This window comes from Penaeus japonicus, unplaced genomic scaffold (genome assembly GCF_977035675.1).
Source record: "Penaeus japonicus unplaced genomic scaffold, GWHDUDI00000001_assembly GWHDUDI00000009, whole genome shotgun sequence".
Lineage (NCBI taxonomy): Eukaryota > Metazoa > Arthropoda > Malacostraca > Decapoda > Penaeidae > Penaeus > Penaeus japonicus.
The window spans coordinates 32,972,465-32,987,586 of record NW_028234411.1 but is presented as its reverse complement, the minus strand read 5'-3'; the positions used below and the strand labels follow the sequence as shown (position 1 = coordinate 32,987,586).

The 15,122-nt window shown below is 43.6% G+C and overlaps 1 protein-coding gene across 1 annotated transcript; it reads right to left on the bottom strand.

Moving 5' to 3' along the window:
• Positions 1-4,930: 4,930 nt before the first annotated feature.
• Positions 4,931-6,019, bottom strand: LOC147471363 (uncharacterized). The gene has a single exon (XM_086540254.1). The coding sequence runs from the start codon at positions 6,017-6,019 to the stop codon at positions 4,931-4,933; it is 1,089 nt and encodes a 362-aa protein (XP_086396380.1).
• Positions 6,020-15,122: the final 9,103 nt, after the last annotated feature.

Sequence of the window (15,122 nt, the reverse complement as noted above, 5' to 3'; positions counted from 1 at the left end):
AGACCATCAATCGATACGAAAGACAGTGGAAGATCTCAACCAACATGAGAAAATTCCAAGTCATTCCTGTGGCCAAATTCAAGACAGCAGATCTGATAGTGGACGAGGAAGCAGTGGACTACTGTGACAAAGGAAAGATACTAGGGCTAACAATTAGCAGAAGAGGAATTGTCCCTCACATAAATGATAGAGCAACCAAAGCTAAACATCAGCTGAACAAGATCAGAAGGTTCCAGACACTGAGTACTGAAACCAAGCTCTACATTTATAAAGCCCTAGTGCGGCCCATCATGGAATACCCGCCAGTGCCTACTCACACCATTTCCAGAAGGCAGATGATGAAGCTACAGACTATTCAGAACCAGGCAGGCAAATGGATTCTGAATATTCGCTTTCCTGAAGTAGTCACTGCATGAGAGATCCATCAAAGACTAAGGATCGAGGCGATCAACCAGAGACTCCACCATCAAGCCACAAGAAGATGGACAAGAATCCAAGATGAGGATGAGGAGCTCTACAATCGCCTCAACGTTCGTCTAGAAGGCACACATGCCTGGTGGCCCAAAAGCCTCAGCAGAATCAATGGCATTGAAGAAGTTGAGGCCATATTCACGGCATCAGGTACAGGAGACCGATGATGTAAGGAGGCAACCATGAAGAGGAGAACACAAAAAGATTAAGTCAAGAATGAAGAAGTAAACCTCAAGAGGACCTGCAATCAAGAAATCAAGACTCAAGATTTTTAACACCTTTTAACCCAGACTACAAGCCAACCCACAGGGCTCCACTTCAACGTCAAGCACGGCACATCATGCATAGCAGTGAGAGGTGACGTGCGAGGTCGGCGAAGTGCAGCGTGGGCAGAGCTTCAGAATGTAAAAATAAAAAAAAAATAAGAAAAAAAAATCCTTAAAAAATAGCCTGCTAGGTGTTCTGGTTTCTGGCTGCCTCCCGAGGGGTTGACCCGGGGCTTTGTTCAGCTACTAAGGGCGCACATGCAAGCTATTCTCTGACTTCTTTCTCCTGGTCTTACAACTTATCTTTTCTCCTTTCTCCACCTTTCTCAGCTTTCCTTCTATCACTTTATCTCCTCGCAAATTTCATTTCCACTATCCCTCCAGCTCCCTTCATCACTTCCTCTTCACTTTACACACTTCCATTACTCCAACTTCCTTCTCCTCAAGACCAACTCCAATAAAAAGCTAATACTCTCTTCACTATATTTAACTTTCTAACTCTCACTTTATCTCCTCCCAAGTTTCTTTTCACTATCTCTCCAGCTCCTTTCACCACTTCCTCTTCCGCTTTATCACGCAATAACACATCACAAGAAAAGCACATATGTATGTAGGCACGAATAAACAGTAACACTAGGTACTTGATCACAACGTTTCGGCAGTCACTTCACTTAGTATTCACTTCACTCGATAATTACGTCTTAACAGTCACTTCACTTAGTATTCACTTCACTTGATATTCACTTCACTTGATATTCACTTCAAGTAGTTCACTTCACTTGATATTCACTTCAAGTAGTTCACTTCACTTGAAGAAGAGAGGAGCACGGCCACGGAGAGAGAGAGCGGGGTGGCGATTTCCGGCCCTTTTATTCCCCCCTGATGATGGTTAGTTCATGGTACTCTCGTTCCTTGCATCGCGCCATAGGCAATCACAGGTGATGCCGGAAGTTGCCGGCGGTCATCGGGCAGTAATTATCAGTGCCCGCGATCGTTCTCGCTACTACCGCGGTGATCAGGATGTCCGCTCCCCGGGTGAAGATAGGTGTGTTCGTGTCCAAGATGAAGCTCGACATCTCGCCCCACTTTTTTCGAGATAATAATCCGGGACGGATATTATCTATAATAACATCTTGGGCACAAGTCCTCCCTTCTATTCGTCGCTTATGACTCCATCTGGAAAAGGTGCCCGACTGAGGAAGTCAGCCCCAACGTTGTCACTGCCTTTGATCGCCTGGACGCGAATCTGGTATGTCTGAAGGTACATGGCCCATCTCATGATTCTGGCATTCCCATACTTTGCCTTCCCGAGGTAAGCTAGTGGCTGATGATCTGTCTGCAGGATGAACTTGGTGTTGTACACGTAGTTGTTGAATTCTTTACAGCCCAGACTACGGCCAAGCACTCCTTCTCCATAGTCGAGTACCGTCTTTCACAATTGGATAGTTTCTTGCTGGCGTAACTGATGGGGAACAATTTACCTTCCCATTCCTGCAGGAGGACAGCACCTATCCCTATGTCTGATGCATCGGTACGCAGGACATATGGGCGGCTCGGGTCGGGCAGTCGCAGCACAGGTCGGCTCGTCAGCATTGACTTGAGGGAGACGTATGCCATCTCCTGGGGTTCCCCCCACTGTACCCTATTGGGTTGGCCCTTCTTCGTCAGGTCGGTCAATGGGGCAGCAATGCTGGCATAATTGGGCATATACTGACGGTAGTATCCTGTTAAGCCGAGAAACGCCAGCACTTCCTTCTTGGTTCCGGGGCGGGGTGCCTGTTTAACTTTCTCTAGGTTGTCTTGCAGAGGTCCCATTGAGCCACTGTGGAGTACATGCCCAATGAACTCCACATTGTCCGTGCCCAGAATGCATTTTGAAGGCCGTACTGTCAGTCCAGCCTTATAGATTCTATGAAATAGTTCCTTCAGAAGTTGCAGATGCTCCTCCCATGTGGTGGAATGGACGATGATGTCGTCGATGTAGCTTTGCACCCCACTCATGCCTTCAAGGAGAATCTTGATTACCCGCACAAGAGTTGCCCCGGCGTTAACCATCCCAAAGGGCATACGTAAGAACTCGTAATGTCCATCTTGGGTCACAAAGGCTGTTTTGTGGATGTCCTGTTCTGCCACGGGTATTTGCCAGTATCCTTTGCTGAAGTCAATCTTCGAAAAGTACCTGGCTCCTCCTAGCCCATGTAACAGGTCCTCGGCTGTGTTCATCGGCATGGGGTCAAACTCCACTTTTTTGTTGAGCTTCCGGTAATCTATACATACCCGGTTCGTTCCATCCTTTTTTCTCACCACTACCACCGGTGCAGCATACGGGGAATGGGACTCTCGGATGACCCCAGCATCCATCATCTCTTGAACTTCAGTCTGCAGAGCCTCCCTGAGACTATAAGGAATGGGATATGGTCTCATTCGTACTGGGTCCTCGTCGCTAGTCCGGATGTGATGGGTGATAAGGTTAGTGACTCCAGGCTGTCCCGAGAAAATGCCAAGATACCGCTGCATCAGATTACACAATTCCTTGCACTGTTCAGCCGTCAACTGCTTTCCCATCTCGATTGTTCCACCTGTTTTGGGGCCTGCACGGTCAAGGGCCTCGAGTAGATCACCCTGGATAGCGCCCTCGGTGTCATCATCCTCCCATTCAATCACCGCTGCTGCTGCATTTTCCATGTCATGAGCTGGGTTAGAGTCGACTTGCTGCACGATGTGGTTGGTGGGCTGTAGGTTACTCGCAGGCTCCTCTCGGCGGATGTACTTCTTCAAAAGATTAGCATGATAGGTCTTTAGCTTGGCTCCCGCCCTCAGTTGGTACACATTACCCCGGCGAACTTCTACCATGAGGGGTCCCTTCCACTGCATTAGGAGCTTGTTGTGAGTGGCAGGCATTAAGACGAGGACCTCATCACCAGGTTTAAATACCCGAGCTTTTGCCTTACGGTCGTAATATTTCTTGTACCGCCCCTGAGCTCCCTCCAGGCTATCTCTTGCCAGTGCCATCGTGTCTTCTAGCCTTTTGCGCAAGTCAAATACGTACTGGTAGCTTGTCTTGACTTCTGGAGAAATCTTCTCTCCTGTCCACAGTTCCCGTAGGATCCCCATGGGGCCCCGCACTTCGCGGCCGTATAGCAGCTCAAATGGGGCAAAGCCAGTGGACTCCTGGGGTACTTCACGGTAAGCAAACAGCAGTGAGCTGATGTACCGATGCCACTGACGAGGTTGTTCTGCGCACAACCGACCGAGCATGGTCTTGAGGGTTCCATTGAATTTCTCGACCAAACCGTTGCTCATGGGGTGGTAAGGCGTTGTTGGGAGTTGTTTAAGGCTGAGTAGGCGGCACACCTCACTCATGCAGTCTGACATGAATTGTGTCCCTTGATCATGGATGACTTCCTCTGGTATGCCTAATCGGCTGTAGATATCCAGCAGGGCTTCTGCAACCGCTTCCGTAGTTATCCTCTTCAGCGGGACTGCCTCGGGATACCTAGTGGCGTAGTCAACGAGGGTGAGGATGTACCGATGGCCTTCACTCGATGCTGGTTTTATGGGGCCGACAACGTCGATTGCCACTCTCTTGAATGGAGTATCAATCAGGGGTGTTCGTTGCAGGGGTACCTTTGCCACTGTACCCCGTTTACCCCGAGGCGCTGCTGCTCTATCAGCTGAGCTTTACTTAGTGTGGTGCATCCGAAACTATGAGGAGCCTTCAATTTCTCTGTATGCTTTTTCGCAGCTGCCCGGGTCGCCACGGCCCCAGCAACATCTTGCTGTTGCTTCCCTGGTGGGCCTGCTCCTGGCACTTCCCCAATGATGAGATCGGCTATGAGGTCCGGCATGCATAGGCCATTGACTTTCCCTTGAAGATATGGAGTATTGATGGCAATTCTCACCGGCCATGCCCTCCGAACCGTGTTGTCCAGCATTCTTATTGACACTGGCTTACCGGTATATTCGTCGTCGGCCACGTACTTCGACCTCACAATGATCGTCGTACAGCCGGTGTCACGCAGCACTTTCACTCTCCGGCTACCCACTGTGCCCTCTACCAAGTTCAGCTTCCCACCACCGGCAAAGGATCCGACACCTGCATACAAAGGGACTGATAGGTCCAGGTCTTGCTCTTGCTCAGCACTTCTTCCTTGTTGTGCACCGTGCTCTGGGGTTGTGCGAACATCATCTAGTCATGCTTCGTACAAAACATCGCCCATTTCCATTTCCTCCACCTCTGCAGCCGCTGCACGTACTGGCATGGGGCGGTCCCTGGTTGGTGGTCTGCCGGCATAGTTTCTCTGGTGTGCTGCTGCCGTAGTGGGGCAGTCCAACGCTCTATGCCCTACACGATTGCAACGGAAGCACCGGTTTAACGGGTTGGCCTGCACAGGCCGATCACCCCTTACTCTCTGCGAAGCCCGGGGATCGGAGTTTGGCCGATTGTCGTTTTGGCTAATGGGTGGTCTCTGGGCAGGCTTGCTAATACTACCGATCGCTGGCAGGCCCCGCGCCTCCAGGAAGAGGCCAGCATATGCAATTAACTCAGCACTATTCTTAGGGCCGCGTTCACGTACAAATGTCGCCAACTCCTTGCTACATTTGCTCAAGAATTGTTCCTTGACCATCATCCATCTCACTCCCTCATAGTCTTGGCTCACCCCTGCTTGTACGATCCATCTATCAAAATAATCGTTCAGCCGACAGACAAATTGCAGTGGCGTTTCCTTTCCAGACTCCTGTTCACTTTCTCGGAACTTCTTGCGATAGCCCTCCTCCGTGAGATTATACCGAGCAAGCAGTGCTTCCTTGAGTACCTCGTAGTCAAGTTGGCTGCTGGGGGGCAGGTGGGTATATACCTCGAGGGCTGCTCCTGATAGCGCATTCCCAAGAAAGATTGACCACTGGTTGTGAGGCAGTTCTGCGTGGGTGGCCCAGTTTTCGAATCTCTGTATGAAGGAGTCGATGCTGTCCCGCCCGTCAACGAATTCGGTGAAGGGGAGACCTCCCTTACACGACCGCATGTTGGGGCTTAGTGGCTTCGACTCTTGGTCCTTTTGTTTTTTCATCATCCATTCTTCATGTTCCCGTTGCCGCCGCTGCTCCTCCAGCTGGCGCTCCTGGAGTTTCCGCTGCCGTACCTGTTCCTTCCTCTCCTTCTCCCGCTGCTGATACATACGCTCCTCATCCTCCCGCCTGAGTTTTTCTTGCTGTTCAATGTATGTTAGGACTTCCATCCCTTGGAGGCCAAACTCCCTGGCTTCTTGCAGGTAATCCCTCATGGTGGCTTGACTACCACTGACTGTTTGATCCTGGCAAGGTCGCCAATGTCACAGGTTCTTCTACAAGTATAGAATCAAACAGTCGGGACAAGGAAAGACCAGGGCACGTTTCTGTCGTGTATTATTGAGAGACGTACACTACACGCATTACAAACATACAATAACACATCACAAGAAAAGCACATATGTATGTAGGCACGAATAAACAGTAACACTAGGTACTTGATCACAACGTTTCGGCAGTCACTTCACTTAGTATTCACTTCACTCGATAATTACGTCTTAACAGTCACTTCACTTAGTATTCACTTCACTCGGTAATTACGTCTTAACAGTCACTTCACTTAGTATTCACTTCTCTTGATATTCACTTCAAGTAGTTCACTTCACTTGATATTCACTTCAAGTAGTTCACTTCACTTGAAGAAGAGAGGAGCACGGCCACGGAGAGAGAGAGCGGGATACTGGAACTCCCACCGAAGTGGAAGGGGACAGTTAAGTTAGACGAAGAGTTCAGGTGAAGATAAACAGTCAGGAAAATGAAGGAAAGTCGTAGTTAAAGTAGTGGGAGGACGAAACTCCCTGTCTGACTCGTTAAGATATTGAAGTGTAATGTCCACTCAAAACCTTCTGGAAGGCCTGCCAGGTCGGAAGGTGAAAAGTCTTTCTTGGTTGTTGATTCTTCTTCTTCTTATCTGTGGGGGTGAGTAAGTTGAAGAGGGTTGGGAGGAAGGGGTCTGGAACTTGGGTTGGGGTTAAGGATAAGGAATCTTTATTATTTATTCATTAAATAGAGTTGGTAAAAACCAAAAAATAAATGTTAGTAATTTTTTTTTTTTTTTTTTTTTTTTTTGGTGAAAGGAGCTGGAGAGATAGTGAAAAGAAACTTGGGAGGAGATAAAGTGAGAGTTAGAAAGTTAAGTAGAGTGAAGAGAGTATTAGCTTTTTATTGGAGTTGGTCTTGAGGAGAAGGAAGTTGAAGTGAATAATGGAAGTTTTTTTTTTTTTTTTTTTCTTCTTTTTTTTTTTTTTTTACATTCTTCAGCTCTGCCCACGCTGCACTTCGCCGACCTCGCACGTCACCTCTCACTGCTATGCATGATGTGCCGTGCTTGACGTTGAAGTGGAGCCCTGTGGGTTGGCTTGTAGTCTGGGTTAAAAGGTGTTAAAAATCTTGAGTCTTGATTTCTTGATTGCAGGTCCTCTTGAAGTTTACTTCTTCATTCTTGACTTAATCTTCTTTTTGTGTTCTCCTCTTTATGGTTGCCTCCTTACTTGATCATCGGTCTCCTGTACCTGATGCCGTGAATATGGCCTCAACTTCTTCAATGCCATTGATTCTGCTGAGGCTTTTGGGCCACCAGGCATGTGTGCCTTCTGGACGAACGTTGAGGCGATTGTAGAGCTCCTCATCCTCATCTTGGATTCTTGTCCATCTTCTTGTGGCTTGATGGTGGAGTCTCTGGTTGATCGCCTCGATCCTTAGTCTTTGATGGATCTCTCATGCAGTGACTACTTCAGGAAAGCGAATATTCAGAATCCATTTGCCTGCCTGGTTCTGAATAGTCTGTAGCTTCATCATCTGCCTTCTGGAAATGGTGTGAGTAGGCACTGGCGGGTATTCCATGATGGGCCGCACTAGGGCTTTATAAATGTAGAGCTTGGTTTCAGTACTCAGTGTCTGGAACCTTCTGATCTTGTTCAGCTGATGTTTAGCTTTGGTTGCTCTATCATTTATGTGAGGGACAATTCCTCTTCTGCTAATTGTTAGCCCTAGTATCTTTCCTTTGTCACAGTAGTCCACTGCTTCCTCGTCCACTATCAGATCTGCTGTCTTGAATTTGGCCACAGGAATGACTTGGAATTTTCTCATGTTGGTTGAGATCTTCCACTGTCTTTCGTATCGATTGATGGTCTCTATGGCTCTGGCAGTTCTGAGTGCCATCATCTCGATCGATCTCCCTTCATACTTGATTATCTGAGTGATGTCGTCGGCATACATATAGTGATTGCTGCCATGTGATGGTTCAGGCAGATCTGCTGTATATATGGTGAACAGTGTCGGTAAGAGGCAGCTTCCCTGTGGAACTCCACTCATGAGGGGAATTGCTTCGCCGACTGTATTGCCGACGACTATTCTTGCACTCCGACTTTCAACAAAGTCACACAATAGCTTGGTCAAGGGCGTCGGGAGGTTCAGCCTGATGATCTTAAGTTTCAGGCCTGTGTGCCAAACTTTGTCGAAGGCTTTGGCCACATCTCTCAGAACCACATTGACTTGGTTCCTTTCGCTCATGGCATTGGCGATTTCTTCATATATGATTGCAATGGCTGTTGATGTTCCTCTGCCTGGTCTGAAGCCATGTTGCCTGGGATTTTGCAAATCGTTAATCTCCAGGTGATTTCGCAATCTTATGTTCAGTATCTTTTCAAAGATTTTGCCTGGGACTTCCAGCAGAGATATTGGTCTGTAATTCTCCACTTTTCTTGGATTTTTCCCGGCTTTTGGTATCATCCTGACTCTTGCTTCCTTGAAGTGGTCAGGGAAGTAGCCAGCAGTGAGAGAGGCATTGTATATGTTTGCCAGTCTCAGCAACATCTTGTTTGGAAGATTTTGCAGGATTGTTTTGTTGATCCTGCTTTTGCCTGGAGCAGTTCTATTCTTGAAACTCTGAATAGTTCTTTTGACATCTGTGGGGTTGATCTTGGTCATTAGTGGATCTGTGGGATCCAGTCTAGTGAAGTCAGAAGCAGCTTCTGGATATAGGAGGTGCATGTGCCTTCCTATTTCCTCTATGATGGTCTCCTCGAAATCACTGTCAAAGTTCTCTTCTTCTTCTTCGGTAATTCGGAAACAATTTCTCCAGTAATTTCTGAACAGGATTTCTTGTTCTTCTTCTTCATAAATCTTCTCATCCTGTTCGTTGAGGAGGTAGCTACTTCTGCTTTCACTTCTTCCCATCAGTTTCTTTATTCCTGACCAGAAGGACTGTGGATCTTTTCGGTCCCATTCCACTTTTCGAACAAGTTCTTCCCACTTGTCATTTGCTGCTCTCCTCCAGTGGTTAGAGAGTTCTCTTTGCAAGCTTCTATATCTTGCTCTCAGCTCTTGTGTCCATCCATGAATCCCTGCATAGTGCTGCAGGTGATTCGACTGTATATTTAGCAGTCTTACTTCAGCTGTTAGCCTTGGATGGGGGATAGTCCTGTGGTTGCTCTTGGGTACATGATGAGCAAGTGCAGCTTCAACATCGCTGTACCACTTTTCGACTTCCTCGTCAATCTCTTCCAATGTTGCAGTCCTCAAGTTGGCTGCAGGCTTAGACTGGAGCTCATCCTTGAATCCTCCCCAATTAGCCATTCTAAAGTTGAATCTGCTACAGTTTAGGCTTTTCAGGATTGGGTTGGATGATATCTTGAGGATGATGGGCAGGTGATCACTGGTGCTTGCAGGGCCTGGTTCCATGATCACGTTGTGATGGGCTTGGTTATTGCACAGTGCAATATCTGGTTTGGTTGCTGTGTTCCCTGTGATGTAAGTAGGGAAGTCTGGTCCCATGTGGATTAGATCTCCATCAGCAACCATTCTAGCAATAGCATTGCCAACCATGTTGCCTGCTCTATTGTTTAGCATTGGATGGTTGGCATTGAGGTCTCCCACTATGTATGTGGGTAATCTTCGTTGAAGTAGGCTGTACAAGTCTTGCAGTGGCACAATTGCCCTTCTTGGAGGCAGATACATTGTAGCCACTACTATTGGACCTCTGCTGGTCTCTATCTCCATTGCCAGCATTTCGTCAAAGTCGTCGAGAATCTTATGTTTGATTTCTCTTCTGACTGCTATTGCTATGCCATCACTTGCTTCTCCAGTCCTGTTCCTCTGATAACATAAGTAGGGGAACAGTTTCAGCCTGTCTGTGTCCTTCAAACCATGACTGTTGATCAGGACTACATCTGCATTTAGGGCTCTATACATGCCCGACAGTTCGTTCCTACGAACCATAGTCCACTTGAGGACGTTCTGCTGAACTACAGTGATGGTGTGATTCACTTGGATTTGGCTGCAGGTCCATCTTCATGCCTCTCTTGGGACTCATCATAGCCATTCCTCCTCTTCCTGTAGGACTCAGGGTCGAGGTAGGTGATAGCCACACCAACGAGATTTAGGGAGGCTGCCCTAATTCTCCTATCTATGATACTGGCACATTCATCAGATTTCAGCTTCTGATTGTTGTAGGAGTATTTCATCCTGCCATTCTTGATGTATTCTGCAACATCATCATCATCAATATTGCCGTTTGTAACGGTTTTCTCGGCAGTGTACAGGATGACTCCTACAGCTTTGCCCTTTGCTTCCCTGGCCTTCTTCACATTCTTGCACCTGTGTGGGGATGGCACCCTCACATACTGGGGTGCTGGTGCAGTGGGCTCTTCCAGTGGCGGCATTTCTTCTTCAAGAACTGGCAGATCTGGCATTTCTTCTTCTTCAGGTGCTTCTGTGGTTTCTTTGGGGGTTTCTGTAGGGAGCATAACCCTCAGGATGCCTGCCGAATTTACATCATTTGGAAGGTCCATCTCAGGGAGGTTATTTCGCCTCAAGGCTAGCTTTGCTTGTTCTGCAAAGGAGCCTGGTTGTGCAAGGTTGGCCAGGTGGGCATGCATCAAGGCAATCAGGGTCTTGACAGCCAGGTTGTTGGGCAGCTGCATGATGGGTGGCTGCGTCTCTTTAATCGCCGTTTTGGTAATTTCGGCTGTGGCTTTGGCTGTCTTTTCGATCGTTTTCTCGACCTTAGCTGTAGCCTTTGCAGTGTTTTTGACTACTTCACTCAGTAGTCTGGACTCTTTCTGGCTTTGGATCTCTTGCTTCTTTTCTACTGCCTTTGTAATCTCTTTCCTTCTAATAGGGCAGCTTCCAGAGAGTGTCCTGTGTTCGCCTCCACAGTTTAGGCATTTTTTTGTGGTGTTCTTACATGCCGTGAACCTGTGTCCGGTCTGACCACATTCACTGCATTTCTCAGCATTCTTCTTGGTACATTTACCCTTTGTATGGCCATATTCATAGCAATTCATACACTGAATTACTCGAGTGAATCGTTCCTCTTCGATCTGGGCCGGGTTTATACTGTAGTTGTAGAGAATCAGTCCTTGTTCTTTAATCTTTTTGGCAGTCTGTATATCATGGAATCGAATCTTAACAATTCCATGTTGTGGCATTTTGTAGACTTCATCGATTTGCAGGCTGAGTTGTCTTACCAGTTCCTCTTTGATCTCTTCATTAGAGTGGCTTGTAATGTACGAGTCCACTTTTTTGACTACAATGGTCATCTTAGCTTTGGTTTCAAGAGGCATCTGGGGGTCAAAACCTGAGCTCTTAAGCTTTTGGCGGAATTCTGGTGACATAATCTTATCTGCATCGGTCAGAGTCTTTGGCAAAACAATGTATCCATTCCTGGCATCAATGATTCTCAGGAAGTGGATTCCATTGCCAAACATCAGAGAGTTCAGTTCCTGCTTTCGAGTTAGAGTCGGAATGCCATCGAGGTTTACTTTAATCTTGGTGGTCGAAGCCATGGTTCCAAACGCATAGCTCGATCCTACCACTGCAAAAAGTCCAAGTCCTGCCTGAGTTGTCAGATTAAGTCCTATATCTGACAACCTCCTCTTATCTCTGAGGAGCCTAACCAGGTTGGCTATGTAGACGGTGTCTAGCTGGAGTTGGCAGGAGTGTTAGAGTGGCCTGCCGCCGTTCCCTAAGCCTAACAAAGGTGGCAACCTCCGAGTGTTTCTTACAGTATCCCGACTAAGGGACCCCTTTGAGACCCCGGCCTTCGCCGGGTAAACCGCAGGGTTCGCCTTCAGAAACACAAGGTGTTATCCTAACGCCGAAAAGTGGTGGTAAAGGACAGGGGGGGACAGGTGTGTGCCTACAAGGATCTCTTGTAGCACCGAGGTGCTTGGCTCGAGAGAGCCGAGTGTCAAAACCCTTACTCTGAAGGGATCTCTTTTAGTATGCCAACTCCTTAAAGATGTCAACTCCTTGGCATAAGTGTTACTCTCTTGGGATTAACTCAGGTAATCCAGGTATTCTTCTTCTTCTAGCTATAAGTGTTACACACTTAGCATGTAGACTATAACTCTTCCTTCAAAGAGTTGTAGATTCTTCTTCTTCTTCTTCTTCTGAGGCTTCTAAATAGCTTCAGCTGGTGCAGGTAAGCTGGAGCAGGTGCTGTTATCTCCGAGTTGAGTGTGAGTGTGAGTGCTGATCAGCAGGTGCTGGTGGCAGTTCAGTTCAGTTCAGAGAGATTTGCGAAGGCTTTCCTTCGCCCGGGCTATATGCACGAGGCGGCCCGGCCTCTGCCAGCTATAAGTGCTGACTCATCTGATCATCATAACTGAATGCTTACCGTGGCGGTTGGATTGCCAGAAGGCGCTCCAGTTGCCACGGGGAAAGCAATAGGCATAGCCGCCTTACCAACCCGGCGGCTGTCGTCTCAGGGCCCTGCCTGAGGAAGCGAGTGTGCTCGCATTCCATCAGATAGTGCTCTAAATTGGCGTCCGGCGCGCCACATATATATATATATATATATATATATATATATATATATATTTATATATATATATTTATATATATTTATATATATATATACATGTACATATATTTATATATACATAAATATATATTTATATATATATTTATATATATATATATATATATATATATATATATATATATATATATATATATATATAATATATATATATATGCATATGTGTGTGTGTGTGTCTATGTATGTATCATAACATCAAAGTCTCAAATAATGTCTTCCTACTTTATGTTCCTATTGATTAGAGATTAATTATTATTAATTACCACATTTTTTAGTTGACAGCCGCAAATAGATCTAATCAGCTGCGAACACATTGTTGCCAATATATTGATAGCAGGAACTCTTGTGTTAGAAAAGATAGGGAAAATGTTAATGTGTGTGTGTGTGTTTGGCTGTTTGTTGTTTGTATGTGTATGTGTGTGTTTGTTGTTTGTGTGTCTGTTTGTTGTTTGTGTGTATTTGTTATTTGTGCGTATTTGTTGTTTGTGTGTGTGTGCTTGTTGTTTATGTGTGTGTGTGTGTATATGTGTCTTTACGACAGACAGACACATATCAACCCTAGCACTAATTAGCTATAGCATCAAAGCCCTCATTCCTTCTGTTTCTCTTTATTATAGGCATCCCCATAGTATGAGATTCCAAATTGACATATTTTCGTGATGAATTTCTGGAATCACTGAATTACATATGCCTTTATTAAACCCAATATGAATTAATTAGCTCATGTACTAGACTTAGATAATTCGGGAAATAAAATACCATTTCCCAAAAGCTTCTCTTCTAAGGTATGGTGGGAGGCGTTCCTCAACCAGAAGCATGTATTATTGATCATATGTATCCTGATAAAGCAAACTCTGTGTTCAATGAATGTATCAATTTGCGACGACGAAGGTCGATGAATATATTCATAGTAGGCTGCCAACATTCTGAACAATGCATTATCTAGCATGGGGTATATCCGATAACCAGTTTATATCACAAATGCTTTTGGAATTAACCTTCGTGGAATGCTGGGAAGGTATTATTCAATAAACACGATGTTTGCTCTAACAGAATACGTGATCGGGTTTATCCGCGAGGCAATGTGCCTGGCACTAAACACACACACACACACACACACACACACACACACACACACACACACATACACACAAACACAAAAAGACACAGACTCACACACATACACACTCACACACACACACACACGAAACCAAACAAACTCACACACATAAATATAAATATAAATACGCACATATACACACATATATGTACATATATACATATATATACATAATATATATATATATATATATATATATATATATATATATATATATATATATATATATTTTATATATATATGTATATATATATATATATATATATATATATATATATATATATATATATATATATATATATATACATACAAAAAAAAAAAAAAAAAAAAAAAAAAAAAAAAAAATATATATATATATATATATATATATATATATATATATATATATATATATATATATATATATATATATATATATATATATATATATATATATGTATATATATATATATATATGTACATACAACAAGTATATATGTATATATATATACACATGTATGTATTCATCTATATATATATATATATATATATATATATATATATATATATATGTACATACATATATATGTATATGTATATATATATAAACGTATATATCTATATATGTGTATATATATAGATATATAAATATACATATATATATATATATATATAATATATATATATATATATATATATATATATATATATATGTATATATATATGCATATATATATATATATATATATATATATATATATATATATATGTATATATATATATATATAAGTCTAATATAAGTATATGCAAATCTGTCTATCTATCAATCAATCTCTCTGTCTATCTATCCACCTATCTCTCTCTCTCTCTCTCTCTCTCTCTCTCTCTCTCTCTCTCTCTCTCTCTCTCTCTCTCTATATATATATATATATATATATATATATATTTATATATATATGTATATATATATATATATATATATATATATATATATATATGTATATATGTGTATATATATATATATATGTGTGTGTATATATATATATATATATATATATGTATATGTATATATATATATATATATATAAGTCTAATATATGTATATGTAAATCTGTCTATCTATCAATCTATCTCTCTGTCTATCTATCCACCTATCTCTCTCTCTCTCTCTCTCTCTCTCTCTATCTCTCTCTCTCTCTCTCTCTATCTCTCTCTCTCTCTCTCTCTCTCTCTCTATATATATATATATATATATATATATATATATGTATGTATATTTGTGTATATGTATATATATATATATATATATATATATATATATATATATGTATATGTATATATATTTATATATGTATATGTATATATATATGTATATATATATATATATATATATATA